The 19,216-nt window shown below is 52.8% G+C and overlaps 1 protein-coding gene across 3 annotated transcripts in view; it reads right to left on the bottom strand.

Annotated features, from left to right (window-relative positions):
* Positions 1-391: 391 nt before the first annotated feature.
* The window catches only part of FAIM2 (Fas apoptotic inhibitory molecule 2), a 34,856-nt gene continuing 16,031 nt past the window's right edge, over positions 392-19,216 (bottom strand). The window contains exons 10-11 of one of the 3 annotated variants that reach the window (XM_024991565.2): positions 17,564-17,617; positions 392-4,024 (exon numbers count right to left, since the gene is read on the bottom strand). In XM_024991565.2, coding sequence (XP_024847333.1) covers positions 3,875-4,024; positions 17,564-17,617 — 204 coding nt within the window. In that variant the 3' untranslated portion in view covers positions 392-3,874. Of the gene's footprint in view, positions 4,025-6,851; positions 6,898-17,563; positions 17,618-19,216 lie in introns of those variants that run through there. The other 2 variants (NM_001075418.2, XM_059886241.1) reach the window with 2 other exon arrangements.

The raw sequence follows: 19,216 nt of genomic DNA, 5'->3' as shown, positions 1-19,216 counted from the left end.
AGGAGGGAGAAAGGTGTCACAGGAGAGGTGACTCTTACTACATGGGCTTCTAGGGAAACAGATTTGGGGTCAAAATAAGGAAGATTCTTCTAACAGAATTGTGCACAAAAGAACAGGCTTTCATGGAAGGCCCCCTGTCGGGAGGAGCCTCTCACAGAGCTGTGACAGGTGCGAGGATCAAAGAGCCTCCACCGAGGGTCTATTATGTATCGACACAGGAGCCAATGTGGACCGTGGAGATTTCACTCTCACTTAGCTACGCTGGGGGCATCAGCTCTGGTGTGAATCCCTCCCACTGAAGCTGAGTTAAACCTTACACGCACATACACACACACACACCCCCCAAGCCAGAGCCATCTAAGGCGACAAGCAAAAGGTAAGAAAGGAGACGTTTCTGTATCATTATTACTTTTATTCTTATTTCCTGTCAGACACAGACCAAGAGGGTGAGGCCAGGGAAGGAAACAGCGCGGACCCCGGGAAACTTGAAGGAGCTGAGGCCTGAAAGACTTGTCTGGGAGTGTTCTCTGCCCTCAGACATTCGAGAGAGAGCTCTGGGGCTGGGGGGCACAGGGGCGGTTTCCAGCAGACAGGTAAACAGTGTCTGAGACGCGACAGTGATTGGACTAAAGGGGACAGCAGGAGGGTGGTCTGGGGTGATCTGAGAAGAGCCCGGCATGAAGGCCAAAGGCCAGCTCCTGCCTGCAAACCCCAGGCTCCGTCTGCTTCTCCTCCTCACAATCAGGCCCTGCTTTTCCTCAGGCAGCCACAGGGGGGCAGCAAAGTGCTTGTGTGCAATCCCAGGTGGGTCAGGCAGGGAGAGGTGGAGCCTTTTGTTTGGAATAAGAGTCTGGGTCATCCTGACTCCCCTGGGAGGAAAAGCTGAGGATGGGAGAGCCATGATTCCTGGGGCTTCCCCAGGTGATACAGGAGCCACACCTGAGCATGGGGATTGGTGCTGGAGGCCAGGGACTTGTGTATACCTCCCTAGCCTCCCCTCATCTACAATCCCCAAGAGAGGCTCCTTTGATTTGTCTTCCCCTTAGTGAGAGATCTCCCACCCACATCACAGATGGTCAGGTTCCTGGTTGCCTCCAGCTTTATCAAATCAACCTGTCGCTTCCCAGGCCCAGCCCCACCCTTGCCAAAAATGTGAGGGGCCAACAGGTTCCCCTTCTCTTCTGCAGCTTGTGGCACCTGCCCAGCTTGGGTTTCTCTGTTTCTCGTAATCCTGCATTCCTGTTCCCCGCCCTTCCTCCTTCCAAGATCCATTCAGGTGTCCCCAGGCTCCTCGTGCTTCAGTGTAAGTGGAACGGAGGGGCCTCAGCCCTGGCTCTGCTGCCAGCCCAGCAGGTCACCCTCTCAGGACCCAGAACAGGGGCCTCTGCAGCATACTCTGCTTTGAGGGGCCCTGACTGGCCCCCTCAACATCGTTTAAGGCTGAGTGGAGTGCTAGCCTCCCCCTCCCCATGCTTTCGGAACTTAGCCTCAGAAGAGCTTCTCAATCCCCAGTGTCTTCATGAACTGTCCTATGAAGAGGAGGGCTTGGATCGGTGGATTCTGGGAAGTATGACCAAGGCCCAGGCTGAAAATTACAGGGCAAGGGGTGGAGGAGATAACCCCTCCAGAACTCAAACTAGAAATCAGAAGAGGAATCAAGGGACCTCAGAGGAGAGGTGATTAAAAAAAAGTCTGTGCAAATATGTGTTCTGGTGCCTCCCTTTGTGGCACTCTGGCCACGGTCTTCCATTTTGCTCATAGAAAAACTGAATCATAGTTAGCAAGAATCATTTGCTTAATACCATGAGCCCCTTGGCAATGAGGCACCAGAATCCTTCTTCCCAGCTTGTGTCTAGAAGTTGGAAACTACAGAGTGCAAATCTGGTGGTGGTAGCGGGGGAGGGGGGAGATGGAAGGCCAGGGAGGGGTTACTCAGGACCACAAACTCCCCCGAGCTGTCAGGGCCTGACCACTCGGTCTCATTCCAGCCGCCATCCGGTCTGTTAGCTGTAGGATCTTGGATCAAGCCTCTCCATCACCTCAGCTCTCCTCTGTGCCATGGGCATGTGCAGAGTACTTCCTTTGCAGGATCGCTGTAACGGGTTAATTTAGACAGCACACAGGGAGCAACCCACCCGTGCTCTCAGTTATCTCCGTTTCACATACCAACACTACCACCATCCATTCTTGATTCCCTCTCTCCTCACATCCAAGATGGAAAAAAGCTTCACATGCTTCTGCAATATTTCTTACAAGTTGGAGATAGGAAGGATGGAGAGGGAGGCGTTGGGAATACATAGATAACATACCTAGTTACCCTCCCCAGGGGCAAAGAGAGCCACTGGCATGTGGGAGGAGAGGCAACCCTGGAGGGAGCAGTCAAGGAAGGGTCCAGGTATCCACTCTGAACCTCCATGACTCCACCCAGTAACTTTCCACTGGCTGAGTTAGCCACTAGCCAAGGCAGCTTGCACACTTCCCCCAGGTGTGGCCTCCTGGTCCACTCTCCAGCAGACCTGCAGGGGGCTGGTGGCTGACGCACACAGTCTGCCTGAGATCTCAGCTGCCTGGAGGCTGATAAGGAGACCTGATCCCATCACATGAGACCAGCCAGAGGGACTTGCCCTGGTTGTTAGCATCAGCTGGACGGTTTCCAAATTGGAGAGATGAGGAGATAGGAGTGAAATGGCCTGGACCTCTGAACTGAGTGGTCAGAGAAGCTAGGAGTAGAGACACGGGCACTGCCAGTGGAGGCCTCAGGAGGCCTGGCTGGGGATAAGCCAGCAACTGGCAGTGGATGAGGGAGGTTTTGGAAGTAAGATGGGCAGAAAGGCCTTGGGGAAGGGCTGGAGGCAGGGCCCAATTTCCTCCTGGGTCAGGGGGTCGGGGTGGGTGCTGCTGGCTCAGCAGTCAGAATAAGTCTCCTTTTCCCAGAACACCCAGTCTTCCAGCGCTCAAGCCCTTACTCAGCCTCAGGCCTGTGAGAGCAGGCTGGGGATTTAAGAGAAGACAGTGAGAGGACGTCGGTCTCAGTCCTGCCACATCTCCCAGGAGGACGCAAGTCTGGGAGAGTCAGCAATGCTGCAGAGCCCAGTTGCTTGGCTGCTTGCTCCTTTGGAATCTCAGGACAGGTCTCCACTCAGGAGCAGGGCCCCCCTATACCCACCTCCTGCCCTGGTAGTGCTGTGTTGTGACCCAGAAGGGTAGACCAAGGCAAGCACAGATGGTACTGGTTTCCTGCCCCTCTCTTCTGCCCCAGGGCTCAAGTGCCTAAAACAAGCCCCTGGTCCCAGAGCTGAGGGAGGCTGGGCAGCCTGGGACAGCCATACTGTTTACCCAGTACCCTTGCCTCTCCGCAGAGCACACACATCTTGTCTCCCAGTTGTCCTCACCACCACTTCCTTACAGAACGTCAAAACCTAAACTGGAAGGAGGGCGAGGAGGCAGGGGTTGGGCACAGGACAGTGTGCCCCAGGGTCCCACACTGTGGGTGGCCCTAGGAGGAATCACAGTCAGGTTGCAGGCTTCAGCTGGGCTTCCTGGGGCCTTTTTCCCACATCTGAAATCCTGCTGGGCTTCTCCCACGCATCCCTTGGGTCCTCAAACCCAGAGGGGCCTCCAGCCTCGATGGTCCCAGTCTGGGAGAGGTAGCTGGGGGAAGGGTGGCACAGGGGACAGTAGGACCGGGTTCCGCAGGGCCCCTGGTGGCATGGGTACAAGCTGCAGAGGGTGGGGTTGAGGACAGTGAGTGGGTCGGCCGAAGGCTGGGCTGGCAGCTAGCTTTATATCTCGGCTTGCAGGAGCACAGGGAGGGTCAGAGGACCAGCAAGGGGGCATTCTCTGAAGGAAGGAAGGAAGGGGTGGGAAGGGCTCCTTATTCCCGGTTGGTGCCAAAAAGCTGCAGGAAGAAGGTGAAGATATAGATGATGTCTAGGTAAATGTTGAGGGCTCCAAAAATATACTCTTCGGGGCTCAGCGAGTGGCGTCGGCTACCCATCAGCAACTGGGTGTCAAAAGCCAGGAACTGAGGGAAAGAGGAAGAGAGAGAGAGAGGTCAGAAAGTCTGATCGCTGTGACACTGACCACTGACCCACCCAGGCCCACCCCCGATACTGTTATTACCTGCAGCCTGGCTGCCCAGTGATCCTCCTGAGAACTTTCCCAACACCTTCCATCCCTAATTCGACACCTATTTACTGAGCACCTACTATGTGCCAGGCACTGATGTGACAAAGAACAAGACAGACCAGATCCCCGACCTCACAGAGCCCAGAGTCTAGTGGGTAAGTAATTGTTAGTATGATGAGTAACCAAAGAGAAACCCAAAATGCCACCAGGGGCTGATGACAGGAACCTGACCTATGAGTGTGTCAGGTGTCAAGGAAGGCTTCCTGGAGGAGGGGACCTTCAAGCTGAAGCAGAGTCTTCTTGCCATTCCCCTCAGGGCCCTACTCTTAGAGGACAAATAAATCCTCTGTATAATAGTGAGCGGGGAACAAGCACTTGTTCTGTGCTTTACAGACATTCCCTACTTCATCCTAATAACATCAGTATCCAGTAAGGATTCTCCCTTTCCTAGAGGAAACCAAGGCCCAGAGATGTTCAGTACATAACCAAGGTTACACAGCTGGGAAGTGGCAAAGCCAGGATCCGAACCCAAGCAGGCTGACTCCAGAGCCCGCTCCTTGAACTGTTCTGCCCTGTGGTTTACGGGCAGTACCCAGGGTTACTGTGTCTTCTGCCAGGAATCAGGCTCCCCCGAGAGCCCCAGCAACCTGCTCAGAACTGCAGAGACCACGAGGAACACCATGCCATGCCTGCTTTCAGGGTCTCACCACTTAGTGGTGGGCACTTACGGATGATTACCGTATAACCTCGGAAATGCCATAATTAGGGCTGATTGGGCAGGAGGAAGGTGGCCCAGGAGAAGTGACTCTCTACCTGCGGCTTGCAGGATGAGTAGGGGTTTGCTAGATGAAGTGGGCCTGGGGAAGCCCTGGAGGTGAGGGTGGGGGTGTGAAGAATGAGGAATTCACCGTGGGGAGAAGTGGGGCAAAAGGACAGACTGAGAGAGGCCGGAGCCCAGGGGCCAAAGGCTCCAACAGGGAGCAGCTCCAGCCTGTGGGACATCAAAGCATGTCACCCTTGAGGGTGGGGAGGTGGGGGTGATTGCAAGTATGGGCTTGAAAGTCAGACCGGCTTGAATTCCAGTCTCAGTTTCGCCACTCACTCACTCTGGGACTCTGGGCTAGGCTATTCAGTCGCTCTGAGCCATTGAGTCCAACTCGGCAGAAGGGAGATGAGTGTGCTCACCTCCCGAGGTGGTTGTGAGAGTGAGATAATGCTTGCGAGGTGCCTGGCCAGGTGCCCAACACCTGGTAAGCACTTAATGAATGGTGGCTATTAGTGTGGATTTACAGTTATTGTCTGCAGGAGAGGTGCCCTCTTGAGGACATGTGTACGCTGTGCTGAGACACAGGTGTCTCCTGCCACTCATCAAGGAGGCAGAACTGTCGCCAAGGGAAGCTGGGTGGCCTTCGCAGCAGGAAAACAGAACCACAGCCAGGGCTGAGGGGGCTGTGTTCAAGGCACAAGAACAGGACTGGAGTCGGAACACCTAGGTTTGGTCTTTAATACCTCGGAGCCATCCCCCACCTGACCTCAGTGTTCTCATCTGCAAAATGGGACGGTAATGATGACCACACCATGGTGTGATTTTGAGGGTTGATGTCTGACAGTGTATGTGGCATCAACTTCTTATTCTTTAGTGTCATTCCACTCCATTCTACTCTGCTTCTTCTCTTTTCAATTTGGATTCCCAGGTAAAGCTTTCTTGTGTAGGGAGAACAAGCAAGGAGAGGGGCTGACTCAAATGCTCCAGGCTGCTCAGTGGTCACGACTGCCAGCACAAGTTAATAAACTGCCGATCTGGCTTACCAATCATTGCTTGCTTGGTTGATTTCCCAGAGCCTGGTCACCCCTGGGTGAGCTAATGAAATCAAATCTCTCAACCTAGAAGGCTTGAACCTGACCCTGTTGGAGGGGTGATGGGGGGCTGCTCACCAAGGAGCCACCTAGAACAGCCAGCTGGCTTTTCTCTTGGAGAAAAGTATTAGTCACTCAGTCGTGCCCTACTCTTTGTGACCCCATAGACTGTAGGCCACCAGTCTCCTCTATCCCAGGGAGTAGGTTACCACTCCCTGCTCTGGGGATCTTCCTGACCCAGGGATCAAATATGGGTCTCCTGCATTGTGGGCAGATTCTTTACTGTCTGAGCCACCAGGCAAGCCCTTCTCTTAGAGAAAAGAGGGATGAAATGGATCCTGTCCCTGCCTTTTGCGCATGGCCACGGATGCTGATCTCCATGGGCTATGTGGGAGAGTTTGCTCCAAATTTCCACTCCACAGCCCAGTACCACCCACCACTGCAACTTCATGCCTATTGAGCCAGCTGAAGGGTTTCCATTCATTTATTCCCAACAATATTTAAAGTGAGCATCTACTATGCTACAGGGAATTGCCTTCAGAGCACTGACTGTCTAATGAGAGCAAAAAACATGATCAGAGATTACGCTATGAGCATGGACGCACATAGGGAAAAGTAACTTGATAATCTCCCTGGGTGATGAGCACTGTTAACTAATGTCTTGGCTGAGAGCAGGTATCTTGGTTATAGTTAGCACCTTAGCTGGCAGCCAAGATCTCAGTTGAGAGCTAACAACTCAGTTGCCCGCTAACACCTAAAATGACAGCAGGTGCTTGAGTTGTGAGCCAGCTGGATATGAGACCCTTCAGGAGGGACATGGCGGTCAGGGGTAGGAGCAGGATGGGGGTGCTATTAACTTACATCTGAGCAGTCTTCACACACTAGTGCTTTATCTCACTTGCCCAGTTCACCCTAGGAGGTAGATAGTATCATCACTATTTTACACAGGAGGAAGGGAGGCTCAGAGCAGGTGAGTGACTTGCTGATGGCCACTTATCCAGCTGGAACCAGATTACCTGTCTCCTACATCCCGAAAGAGACGGTGGGGGTGGGGTGGGCTTGCAGGGAGGGAGGAGGCACGTGCAGATGGCACAGAAGACAAAGGCAGACTTTCCTGGCTCACCCTACTGGTCAGGGCTGGACCTGGCCAGGCCCCCCGGGCCACGCAGTCGGCCTGATCCTGGGGCGCCCAGGCTTATGTCTGCCGCCCTCCCGGAGGTGAACTGGAGAGGCTCTGAGGGAGCCATGCCATGGAAAGGGCAGCTCAGAGCCACCAATGAACAGGCACTGGATACAAAAAGCTGGGGTTATAATGGGTTGAATCAGCATAAAAAATAATACGCGGACCGTGTCCATCCCACAGAAATGCCAGCAGCACACCCAAAGCTGTTCAAGGCAGCGTTGCTTCTAACAAAGAAACCCTGGAAACAACCCCAAACTCGATCAATTGTGCTGAGGCAGAAATATCTCTGATAACATCTATTATGAGAAATGAACAACGGACAGAAAAATCCATATCACATTAGCCCCTTTACCTAACAAAAAACCTATGACATAGAAGCTACCTAGCATATATCTATAAAATGCATATAGAAAGGTCTGGAAAGAGAGACAATTAACCACAGCAATTACCACTGGGAAGGCAGGGAAGGATATGGCATGACGACATTTGCTTTATGTTTATTATTTAAGGTTAAAAAATGAAATATATGAATAAACGTATTCAATTCCTGGGTTTGAAAAACCCCCTGGAGAAGGGCATGGCAACCCACTTAGTATTCTTGCCTGCAGAATCCCAGGGCCAGAGGAGCCTGGTGGGTTACGGTCCATGGGGTTGCAAGGAGTTGAACATGATTTAGTGACTAAGCATGCACGCACATACTATATATTAGAACATTTTAAAAGAAGGGTTAAAGTAACACAAAAGAAGAGTTCATGAACCCTTTCATTTAATTCTCACCACAAGCCCCTGGGGCAGATATTGCATAATCATCTCTACCATGGAACTGAGGAGACTGAGGCCCTGAGAATGTACGTGCCTCACCCACTTCACACAGCTGAGAGGACAGTCAATTCCATTCTCTTTCCACCGTGTGACATCACTTTGGGGCATGGGGTGTGTGTGTGTGTGTGTGTGTGTGTGTGTGTGTGTGTATGTGTATGTGTGTTTGTGTATAAGGATGGAAGAAGTGGGGAGAAAAGTGTACCCAAAGTTCATGGCTAAGAGCCCAGCGGGCTACCTGAGGAGTGCAGGGAGCGCTGGGCCCACCTGCTCCTCACTTTCTGGGCTAAAGGGTGAGACTGGGCTCTGAGGATTCCAGAGAAAAGAGACTAACCGCCAGCTTTAAGCCCTTATGCCCTCGGTTGGGATGTAGGACAGGGAGAGGGCACCTGAGTGGAGACCTGCTTCAGTCCCATAGAAGATACTTCTCCTGTCTTCAGTGGCTTGGGTGTTAAAAGTTTAAACAGCACAGGGGACTTCCCTCATGGTGCAGTGGCTAAGACTCTGAGCTCCCAAGGCAGGGGCCCAGGTTCAATCCCTGGTCAGGAAACTAGATCCCACATGCTGCAACTAAGAGTTCATATGCCATACCTAAGACCCAGCGCAGCCGAAGAAATGAATGCATATTTAAATAAAAGAGCAGTTCTGGTTTTTTGTTTTTGTTTTTTTTTTTAAGTTTAAACAGCACAGATGACCTCTGCATACTGCAGTCCTGGGGAGCACCTTCAGGTGGGCCACCACTACCAAAGGAACAGGGTCTGACAGGGTCTGGACAAGAGGGGAGCAATGTGAGAAGGCAAGTAAAAAAGGAAGGGTGTGAATGTAACAGAGCTCAAGAACATGGACTGGGGAGTCCCATAGACTTGGGTTCAAAGCTTGCCTCTGACCTTGGGCAACTGACAACTGCTGCTGCTGCTAAGTTGCTTCAGTCGTGTCCGACACTTCGCGACCCCACGGACTGCAGCCTACCAGGTTCCTCCGCCCATGGGATTTTCCAGGCGAGAGTACTGGAGTGGGGTGCCATTGCCTTCTCCAACTGACAGCTACTAACAGGTAATATTATTGTTCACTGATGACATGCCAGGCACTTTCTCAGTGCTTTGTATATATACTGATTCACTTACAAGTCACAAGCTATGAGGTGGGAACTATTATCTGAATTTTATGGATAAGGAAACAGAAGTACAGAGAGTGACATAACTCAATCAATCCACCCAGCTTAAATGTTGCAGAGAACGGATCTGAACCCAGATACTCTGCTCCAAGGGTTTCCCAAGGAGCGATAGTGGTAGAGAGCCCGCCTGCCAACGTAGGAGACTTAAGAGACAAAGGTTCAATCCCTGAGTTGGAAAGATCCCCTGGAGGAGGGCATGGCAACCCACTCCAATATTCTAGCCTGGGAAATCCCAAGGACAGAGGATCCATGCGGTCGCAGAGTTGGACACGATGGAAGCAATTTAGTATGCACACACAGTGCTCCAAAATCTGGGCTCTGAACTACAGGGTTAACATGTACGACAAGAGCGAAAGCTCCCAGGGCAGCTGAGAAACTACCGCATTCCAGGTGCTCAGCTGTCTTCTTTTTTCCATTTATATATTATCTTATTAAGCATTACCACAGCCTTGTGAAGCAGTTAATATCAGCCCCATTTTAAAAACCAGGCACAGAGAGATCAAGTAACTTGCCCAAAGGTCACAGTGGCAAGAGGATGAGTGAGGCCTTGACTGTGGTTTGGGTGGGGTGCCCATGGTCACCTGGGGAGCTCCCCGGAAGGCCTCCTGCGAGCACCTCCCCCACTCAGGCCCATGTAGATGCGTCCTGTCCTGAGCCCTACTGGGACTCTTAATCACCCCTCCTTCAGTCCACAAGCCCTGGGGCAGGGGGTTTCCTTCACCTTCTCCGAGTTAGGGTGTTGGTTTGAAGGGCTTGGTTTGAGCAGGGCGTTGGTTTCTGAGGATTAGTGTCTGAGGAAGTGAGACTGAGGTGAGGCGCAGGAGCGGGGCACGAGCGTACTTTCCTCCTGAAGGAGCAATTACTGGTCAATCCACCCTCCCTCCTCCTGCCCTCTGAGGAATTCATTTGGACTCCAGGGTTCAGATGAGGCATCAGGTGGGGTATCAGGGCTGCTGTGGTGGCAGAAGGAGGGCTGCCGAACAGAGAAGGTTCTCTCACGGGATCCCTTAAGCTCATGGAAACCAGTGAGGCAAAGGAGTCGCCAAATTCTGAATGAAATAAAGTCTGAAAGAAAATCATATCCCTCCCTCAGGTCTGTGTAGCCATTTTTACTTTTCAAAGTGTTTCTCTAACTGTGAAGAAGGCAGGGCATCTACCATAGCCCCCACGAGAAAAGCAGGGCAAGTGGTGGGGTGGGGCAGACTGGGTCTCTTCCCTGAGCCCCTCAAAGACTGGGGAAGATTCCTAGGACACGCGGATTCCCGGGTGGACCTGGATGAAGAGACTGCCTGAAGCCCAGTCTCTGGATGACAAGGCTGAGAAGGCCTCTCTGGACCCTCCTGATGTGAGGGGACAGACCTCTCCAGGCCTCCATCTTTCCATCTGTGAAATGGAAAGGGAGACAGAATAGAAAGAGTGCTGAGCTGAGAATCAGAAAAAGGGGCGTTTCATCCAGTCTGGCAGCCAACACTGCATGCGTGTGGTGTGTCTGTGTGTCTGTGGTGTGTGTGTTATATGTCGTGTAAGTGATGTGTGGTGTGTATGTGTGACGTGTATATGGTATGCATGTGTATGTGGTGTGTGTATGTGATTGTGTGGTATGTGTATGTGTGTGGACTATATGTGGGGTGTGTGTGTGGTGTACATGTGGTATGTGTGGTGTGTGTATATGTGTGACGTGTGTAAAGTGTGCATGTGTGTGTGGTGTGTATGTGTGTGGTGTGTATGTGTGATGTGTGCAAGTGTGTATGTAGTACATGTGGTATAGGTATGTGGCGTATATATGGTGTGTATGTGTGTGTGGTTGTATATATGTGTGGTATGTATGTGTGATGTGTGCAGGTGTGTATATGTGTGACATGTATATAGTGTGCATGGTGTGGTGTGTGAAGTATGTAGGTGTGTATGTGGTATGTGTGGTGCATGTACGTGATGTGTGTATGGTGTGCATGTGTGTGGGTGTGTGCATGTGTGTATGTGTGTGGTGTATATATGTATGGTCTCTGTGATGTATGTAGGTATGCATGTGGTATGGGTGCTGTATGTGTGTGGTGTGTGTGTGCTGTGCATGTGTGTGTGGTGTGTATGTGTGTGGTGTGTGTGGTATATGTGGTGTATATATGTGATGTGTGTATGGTATGCATGTGTATATTTGTGAGTGTGTGGTGTGTGTATATGTGACTGGGGTGTGTAGGTCTGTATATGGCATATGTGGTGTGTATGTGACATGTGTATGGTGTGCATGTGTGTGTGTGTGAGTGTGGTGTGTGCATGTGTGTGTGTGATGTGTGTAGGTGTGTATGTGGTATATTTGGTGTATGTGTGTGACGTGTATGGTGTGAATGTGTGTTTGAGTGTGTGGTGTGTCTATATGTGAATGGTATGTGTGTGTGATGTGTGTAGGTGTGTATGTAGTATATGTGGTGTATGTGTGTGACGTGTATGGTGTGCGTGTGTGTGTGAGTGTGTGGTGTGTCTATATGTGAGTGGTGTGTGTGTGTGATGTGTGTAGGTGTGTATGTGGTATATGTGGTGTAGGTGTGTGACGTGCATATGGTATGGGTGTGTGTGTTTGTGAGTGTGTGGTGTGTATATATGTGAGTGGTGTGTGTGTGTGATGTGTGTAGGTGTGTATATGGTATATGTGGTGTAGGTGTGTGACGTGCATATGGTATGGGTGTGTGTGTTTGTGAGTGTGTGGTGTGTATATATGTGAGTGGTGTGTGTGTGTGATGTGTGTAGGTGTGTATATGGTATATGTGGTGTAGGTGTGTGACTGCATATGGTATGGGTGTGTGTGTTTGTGAGTGTGTGGTGTGTATATATGTGAGTGGTGTGTGTGTGTGTGATGTGTGTAGGTGTGTATATGGTATATGTGGTGTAGGTGTGTGACGTGCATATGGTATGGGTGTGTGTGTTTGTGAGTGTGTGGTGTGTGTATGTATGTGAGTGGTGTGTGTGTGATGTGTGTAGGTGTGTATGTAGTATATGTGGTGTAGGTGTGTGACGTGCATATGGTATGGGTGTGTGTGTTTGTGAGTGTGTGGTGTGTATATATGTGAGTGGTGTGTGTGTGTGTGATGTGTGTAGGTGTGTATATGGTATATGTGGTGTAGGTGTGTGACTGCATATGGTATGGGTGTGTGTGTTTGTGAGTGTGTGGTGTGTATATATGTGAGTGGTGTGTGTGTGTGTGATGTGTGTAGGTGTGTATATGGTATATGTGGTGTAGGTGTGTGACGTGCATATGGTGTGCCTGTGTGTGGTATGTAGGCACGTGGCGTGAGTCTGTTTGCGCTCTCTCTGGGCCTCAGCACAGGAAAGTCCCTGCCAGCTCTGAGCGCTCACGGTCCTTCCCGGGGACTGAGGACAGATGGCTATGAGTGCCCCCTCAATGGCCAGGAGTCAATACCCAGAACTGGAGGCCCAGCCCCTCTACAGAAGGAGCATCTTCCCATCCAAGCTTCACTCACCCAGACACCATCAGACCCTGACACATCCTGTACTGACCACGCAAGTGCTCTGGGCCGCCCTGTCCTTGACTCTGGGACACTGCAGCGGCCTCCTAACTAATCTCCCAGCCTCTGTCCTACTCATGAATCTGGCTTCTCACTCATCTTCCTTAAAGCACAGGAACGAATGTTGCCAGAGGTCCTGAAACTGGCCAGGTGGGACAGGCAGAAGAGAGTTCTCTTCCCACTGGGCCTGTCACCTAAAGTCCTATTCCTGGTTTCTCCCCAGGTACCAGGGCTTGGCTTCATGATTTCAGGGACTGGGAGATTTCACTTCCCCAGAGCAGGACCAGCTCTGAGGCAGAGCACCTGCCCACAGTCATGTAGGTACCGAGGTGCTGCCGCAGCAGAAAGGCAACTGTCCAGGCCCCGCGTGCTCGCTCCCTCCTCTCTCTTCCTGCCTCAACTCTCCTGCTCTGTCCCAGCCCCTGCGCCTTGCCTCACCACCCCAGCCCACCCATCATGCTCCCCTGCCTCGCTTTCCATCAGCTTCTACAAAAATGCACTCAAGGAGGGGACATAGAAGGGAGAGGAGAATGGGGCCACCCTGAGCCCAGAAACTTCCAACTGACTCACCACTTCCACTGGCATTTGAGTCTGGTGCCCAGAGGGGGGTTACAGGGTAGGGCGATAGAGAAAAACCCAAGCCTCTCAAGAATGTGCCAAGGCTAGTCAGGGTGAGGCCCAGGAGGGGCCCATCCCTGCCAGCAGGACCACGGCCCTAAAAGACCTTGGCTCCCCATCTCCCCAATCTCAGCCTAGTCCAGCTGGGAGGCCCTGTTATCCAAGACAACAGTATTTCGGGGAGGGGCTGAGGTCTGTAGGAGAAAGCCCTTTGCTTTTCATAGCCCTTCCAAGGCCCAGGCTGGTGGGGCTGGGGTGGTTCTCACTGGGGGCTGGGCCCTCCTCTAACACTTCTCTTCCCCCTTTTCTCACACATCCTCCCCGAGGCAGCAAGAGGGGCAGGGATCGCTGAGTGACATCCTTGCCTAGCTACAGTGCTTGGAGCACCCTTCACGGTGATGAGAATTCGCCAAAGGCTAGGGTAGGAGAAGGCAGGATGGACAGATCGAGAGACCAGGGGTGCTGGACACCAGTTCTGGGGATAGGTTGGACCACAGATTCCAAAGGACAGAAGTGATGCTGGAAGCAGGATCAGATTGAGGTCAAGGACCTTCTGAGTTGAGGTTAGTGGAAAGGCACGGGAACCTTAGTTCTTATGGGGCTGGGCCTCTGTGGGCCTCCATCCACGTGAAACTAAGAGAGAGGGAGGGGAATGAGTCCAGTGGCCCCTCCTTAAGCCTCCCCACGCCGTGGGATGGGCTGCAGGTCTTCCTTCCTTTGACCCAGGTGACAGAGGGCAGGGGATGGGGCTGGGGGACTGACGCCACTGCTCCTGACCACTGTTTACATGACTCGAAGGATGAGCCTGATAGAGGAGAGTCAGCGTGTTGCTCTCCTAACGAAACATTAATGGGTAATTAAGTGCAATGGTTCCTCCTCCCCTGTGACTCACAGGAGATGGATGCCTAAGTCAGCTGTGCAGTCATGCTTTCTGTGCCTCACTCTGGCAGTGCCTCAGCTGGACCTGACCTCTCCGGAGTCCGTTCATTCTGAAAACATCTAGGGGTGCCAGCTGTGAACCCCTAGGCTGTGGATAGAACAGCCAGCCACTGTTCTAGACACTGTGGATGCAGTGACAAGCCAGCCAGACCCAAATCCCTGCCTTCAAGGAACTTGAATTCTGCTGGATGGAAGACAATAAATAAACCAGAAAAATATACAGTATGTCAGAGGATGAGATGTGCGATGGAGAGAAATAAAGGGAGCAACCTGTGGGCATGCCTACATGTGTGTGTGTGTATAAACACACTCAGCACACAAGACTGTAAACAAAGCAAACACTTGAAGGAGGGGAGATGGGGAGCGGTGAGAAGATCAGAAGGAATCGACAGAGGCAACTACGGGAGCAGGGACCTGGGGCTGGGAGTGAGCCTGCCATCCTAGGGAGCAGAAAGGATGCTTGTGGCTGCAGCAGAGTGGGCAACCAGGAGCGGGAGGCATGAGGTCAGGAGGGCCTGCGGGCAGTGGGCAGCGATTGCTGGAGGCCAGGTGCAGAAATGCTGCTGCTGCTGCTAAGTCGCTTCAGTCGTGTCCGACTCTGTGCGACCCCATAGACGCCAGCCCACCAGGCTCCTCTGCCCCTGGGATTCTCCAGGCAAGAACACTGGAGTGGGCTGCCATTTCCTTCTCCAAAGTGCAGAAATGATCTGACCTCCTTTAACAGTGAACAGGAGCCCTCCCACTGCTGTGGTACTGACACAGACTGCAGGGGGCAGCACCCAGGGGAGGCATTTCGAGAATCCAGGTGGGCCATGGTGGCGACGTGGACCAGGGAGTAGCCATGAAGGTAGAGGCAAATGCTGGTGCCTGGACACCAAGTGAAAAAGAGGCTTCTGGGGGGAGGGCGTAAACAACTGTACCAAATGCTGCCAAGAGTCGAGCAAGACAAGGACTAAGAAATGACCACTGGGTTCAGTCACAGGGAGCCCACTGGGGACCCTGATGAGAACATTTAAAGAGGATTCAGTCTTCCCTGGTAGCTCAGCTGGTAAAGAATCCGCCTGCAACACAGGAGACCCCGGTTCAATTCCTGGGTCAGGAAGATCCCCTGGAGAAGGGATAGGCTACCCACTCCAGTATTCATGGGCTTTACTGGTGTCTCAGACGGTAAAGAATCCATCTGCAATGTGGGAGACTGGGGTTTGATCCCTGGGTTGGGAAGATCTCCTGGAGGAGGGCATGGCAACCCACTACAATATTCTTGCCTGGAGAATCCCCATGGACAAAGGAGACTAGCAGGCTACCATCGATGAGGTCGCAAAGAGTCAGATGCGACTGAGCGACCAAGCACACACAAGAATGATGGAGTGGAGAGAAGGGAGGAAGTGGGAAGAATTGGAGACAGCATAGATTCCCTTATAAGAAGCTTTGCTCTAAATGGGGGGACTAGAGGCAAATGTGAGTTAAGGGTTTTTTGTATTGCTATTTTTTCAGTTGGGAGAAATTACAGCCTGTTTTTATGCTGATGGAAAAAATCCAGTAGAAAGGGCAATACAGATGGTGCAAGAGAAAGAGGGGGAACATTGCCAGAGAGATCGCCCCAGCCTCTCCCCACTTCAAGCCAACAGAAGTTGTCCTCTTTGAGGGGGATGATGGGGGTTCTGGAAATGGCAGCAGGCTGGGCCCAGACAATTGGGTCCTGCCCTAAATCTGCCCTTTACTGGCAGTGGGACTCTGTGCCAGCCCCTTAACACCCGTGACCTCAGGTATATCTAGAAAGCAGGTCTTCTAACAGCAGCATTGCCTCCCTCCCTGGGATGTGATGGAGATCCCATGAGGTAATACGTGTGAAAGTGCTTTGTAAAATGGAAAGGGTGGAACCGATGGTTGGGATTGTTTTTATTATTTCTAATAACAAACGATTATTAAACAAATTTAAGGGATTACTGTTCACCCAACCCTACTTGTCTGCACAGTCTCCCCGCACAGCTGACGCATATGCAGCAGCGAGAAGCCAAGAACACTTCTGACCCTCCCTCGGTGATTGCCCTCCTCCCACTCTGCCCTGCCTGGACCCCTCTTCTTCCATTTGTCCCTGCAAACACCGTTCTCTGAAGCTTCCCCAGTCTCACTCCCCTCAGTCTGGCCCTCCTGCTTCTTTTCCTCCTAGGCTGACTCCCCTGACCCATCCTTTTCATTGAGATTTGTCTTCAGCAGGTACTATCTGCAGGAAAGGCTTCCCTGATGGCTCAGCAGGTAAAAAATCTGCCTGCAATGCAGGAGATATATGAGATGTGGGTTTGATCCCTGGGTCAGAAAGATCGCCTGGAGAAGGACATGGCAACCCAGTCCAGTATTCTTGCCTGGAGAATCCCCATAGACAGAGGAGCCTGGCAAGCTACAGTCCATGGGGTTGCAAAGAGTCGGACATCTCTGAGCGACTAAACACACACACACATCTGTAGGAAAGACTGCTGGTCCAGGAACCAAGAGCAATTAGTGTCACAGGATAATCAACCATCCTGGTTTGTCCAACCTTGCAGTTCCTAGGGGCTTTCCCCCCCAAGAAGGGGGACTTTCAGTGCTGAAACCAGTAAAGTTCTGGGTCAACCAGGACGAGTTGGTACCCCTAGTCTTGACCAAGGCTACGCTAGTTGATTTACCATTCATTGTCTTATGTCTCCTGCATTGGCAGGCGGGTTCTTTCCCACTAGTGCCACCTGGGGAGGGATTTAAAGCCTCTGAGCTCAAGTCCCTCATCTTAATTTGAGAACAACAGAACCTATTTTATAGAGCCACGGTGAGGAGTTAGTGTATGTGAAGCGCTTGCTGTGGGAGAAGTAAGTGCTCAATAAAATATTAACTACCACTGTTATCATTATCACCATCATTAACACTCTCAGCTTGGTGAGGGCAGCCAAGGACAAGTTCAATCTACATGCATCTGTCACAGAGTACCTGGAATCTCCTTTGCTCCAAGAAGTCTTCCCAGATTACCTCCAGGAGACAGCCAGGGCTAACTTAGTCCATGTGGTGGGGACACCCTCACTTTCCTGCTCCCACAAGCGACACTGAACCTCTCCCCAGGAACCAGGGGTACCTCTTCCCAGCTCTGTTTAAAGTGTCAATTCTGCTGTTACAACCTTCCATGCCCGTGCACAGGTCAGCTGATCTGTCTTGGAGACCTGAGCAGCACTGAGTCCCGCCCCTGCCCACTGATGCTCCATGGGGGTTCAGAGAAGTGAACCATGAGGAAGATAGGGACGGAAGAGGGGCCTGAGGAGGTGGTGGGGGGCTGAAAAGGCGGGGCCCCGGGGGTACACTCACCAATGTAAACACGCCTGCTCCCAGCACGGCATACACTGCGTGGAGCCAGGGCACCTGCAAGGCAGACAAAAATATGGACTCAGGGAGGGTGAGGGTGGGCGGTGGGGGCGAGGGGCAGCGGGGAAGGGAGAAGGGGTCAGTCCTGAGAATGGTGGATGAAGGACAAACCTCCCCAGTGGGGGCCCCCTCTCTCACCGCCCCCCTAACCCAGCCCTAGACCGAGAGGTCCTTAACCCTCTGGGCTAGGGGAGCCCCAGAATAACAGTGATTGTGAGGGGCTGGCAGGGGAGCTCCCGACTGGCCAGCACTTCTTCGCTCCACACAAAGCCCCAGGCTGAGGCTGGCCCAGGGTGACTCATCCTATGGGGCCCTGTCATTCTCCCAGCCTGAGTCTGGCCGGAGGCTGCGCCCTCCTCCCATTGTGCACTCATTCCTGGGCTCTCGGTCCCCCTGTCAGGACCCCCTGGCTCTGCCTGTGGGGGTGAGGGTCTCAGGGAGAAGCAGATAGACTTTAGGCTGGGGAGGAGGGGCACCTGGAGTCCTTGTTGCTGAACTTGATGGGATTGTCTGCCCCCGCTTCCCAACCTCCGCTCCCCCCGGGGGCCTCAGTGGCACCTAGCCGTGTGTGGAAACCTTGCAAGAGGTGCCAAACCAGCCATGCCCTCTGTAGGGCCTTCCCCTAGAAGATTCCTGGAAACACAGGCATCCTATGAACCTGACCCGGGTCAATAAAGGGTTCTTTGAAGCTCTGGGCCCCTTCCTGTACCCCTCCCCCATCCTAGATACACAGAGGGCCCCCAGGCCAGCTCCGGCTCCTCCCTTTGTCCACAGGATCCTGGGAAGAGCCAAGGAAATGCCAGAACCAATCCTGATGTCCTGGACTGGGAGCCAATACCTGGGGGCTGGGCAGGATGGGGTAGGGGAGGGGCAGTGAGGAAGGCTGCTCCTGGCCTGGAAGACAAGGGGTGGTGGGGACCAAGAGGAGCCTGGGGGCACGCACAGCACTGGGTTCAGCTGGGGTCCAGTAGCTGCTCTCTTGGGTTCCCAGGATTCAAACCCCCTCCTGTGATGCCCTCGGTCTGCCCCTTCTCCACCTGCAGCAGCCCAAGTGCCTGGAATAGGTCACTGAGCCCCGAGCAGTCCTAGCTGGGTTTCACCGCAAGCCAGACACTTAAAGAGCTGAGATTCGACTGTTCCCATGGACCCCGTCATGAGGTGAGGGTGTGTTTAGAGCCCTGCCGTCTCACTTTCCACCTGCCTGGCCAGCCAGATCCCGCCTCTCTGGACTTGACTGATCCCCCCAGAGTCCCAGGAGGCCTGTCCTCAGGGCTCCTCTGGGCTTCGTAGCCCCATGGAACTCCAGAGCCCCTCCCCTGCCTAGGGTTTACAAAAGCTCCTAGCCCTCCGCCTCAGCCTCGCCTCCACCCTAGCGGGGAGGATAGGAAAGGTGAAGCCGGATGTGGCTTGTGGAGCGGGCAGGTGCCCAGACCTGCCAAGAAAAGCCTGTGTTTGCTTACACTGCCAACAAGCCCATGGAAGGTGCCAGGAGGGGCAGGACTGGATGGCAGGCTGTGAGGCCTTGGCTCCGGGCCTTCCCTGGAGGGCGCAGGAGGAAGCGGCAGCCTCGGGCCTGCGATCCCACCCCCTTTATCC

The sequence above is a fragment of the Bos taurus genome, chromosome 5 (genome assembly GCF_002263795.3).
Source record: "Bos taurus isolate L1 Dominette 01449 registration number 42190680 breed Hereford chromosome 5, ARS-UCD2.0, whole genome shotgun sequence".
NCBI lineage: Eukaryota > Metazoa > Chordata > Mammalia > Artiodactyla > Bovidae > Bos > Bos taurus.
Note: the sequence above shows the minus strand (reverse complement) of the source record. Positions and strands in the feature narration are given on the sequence as shown.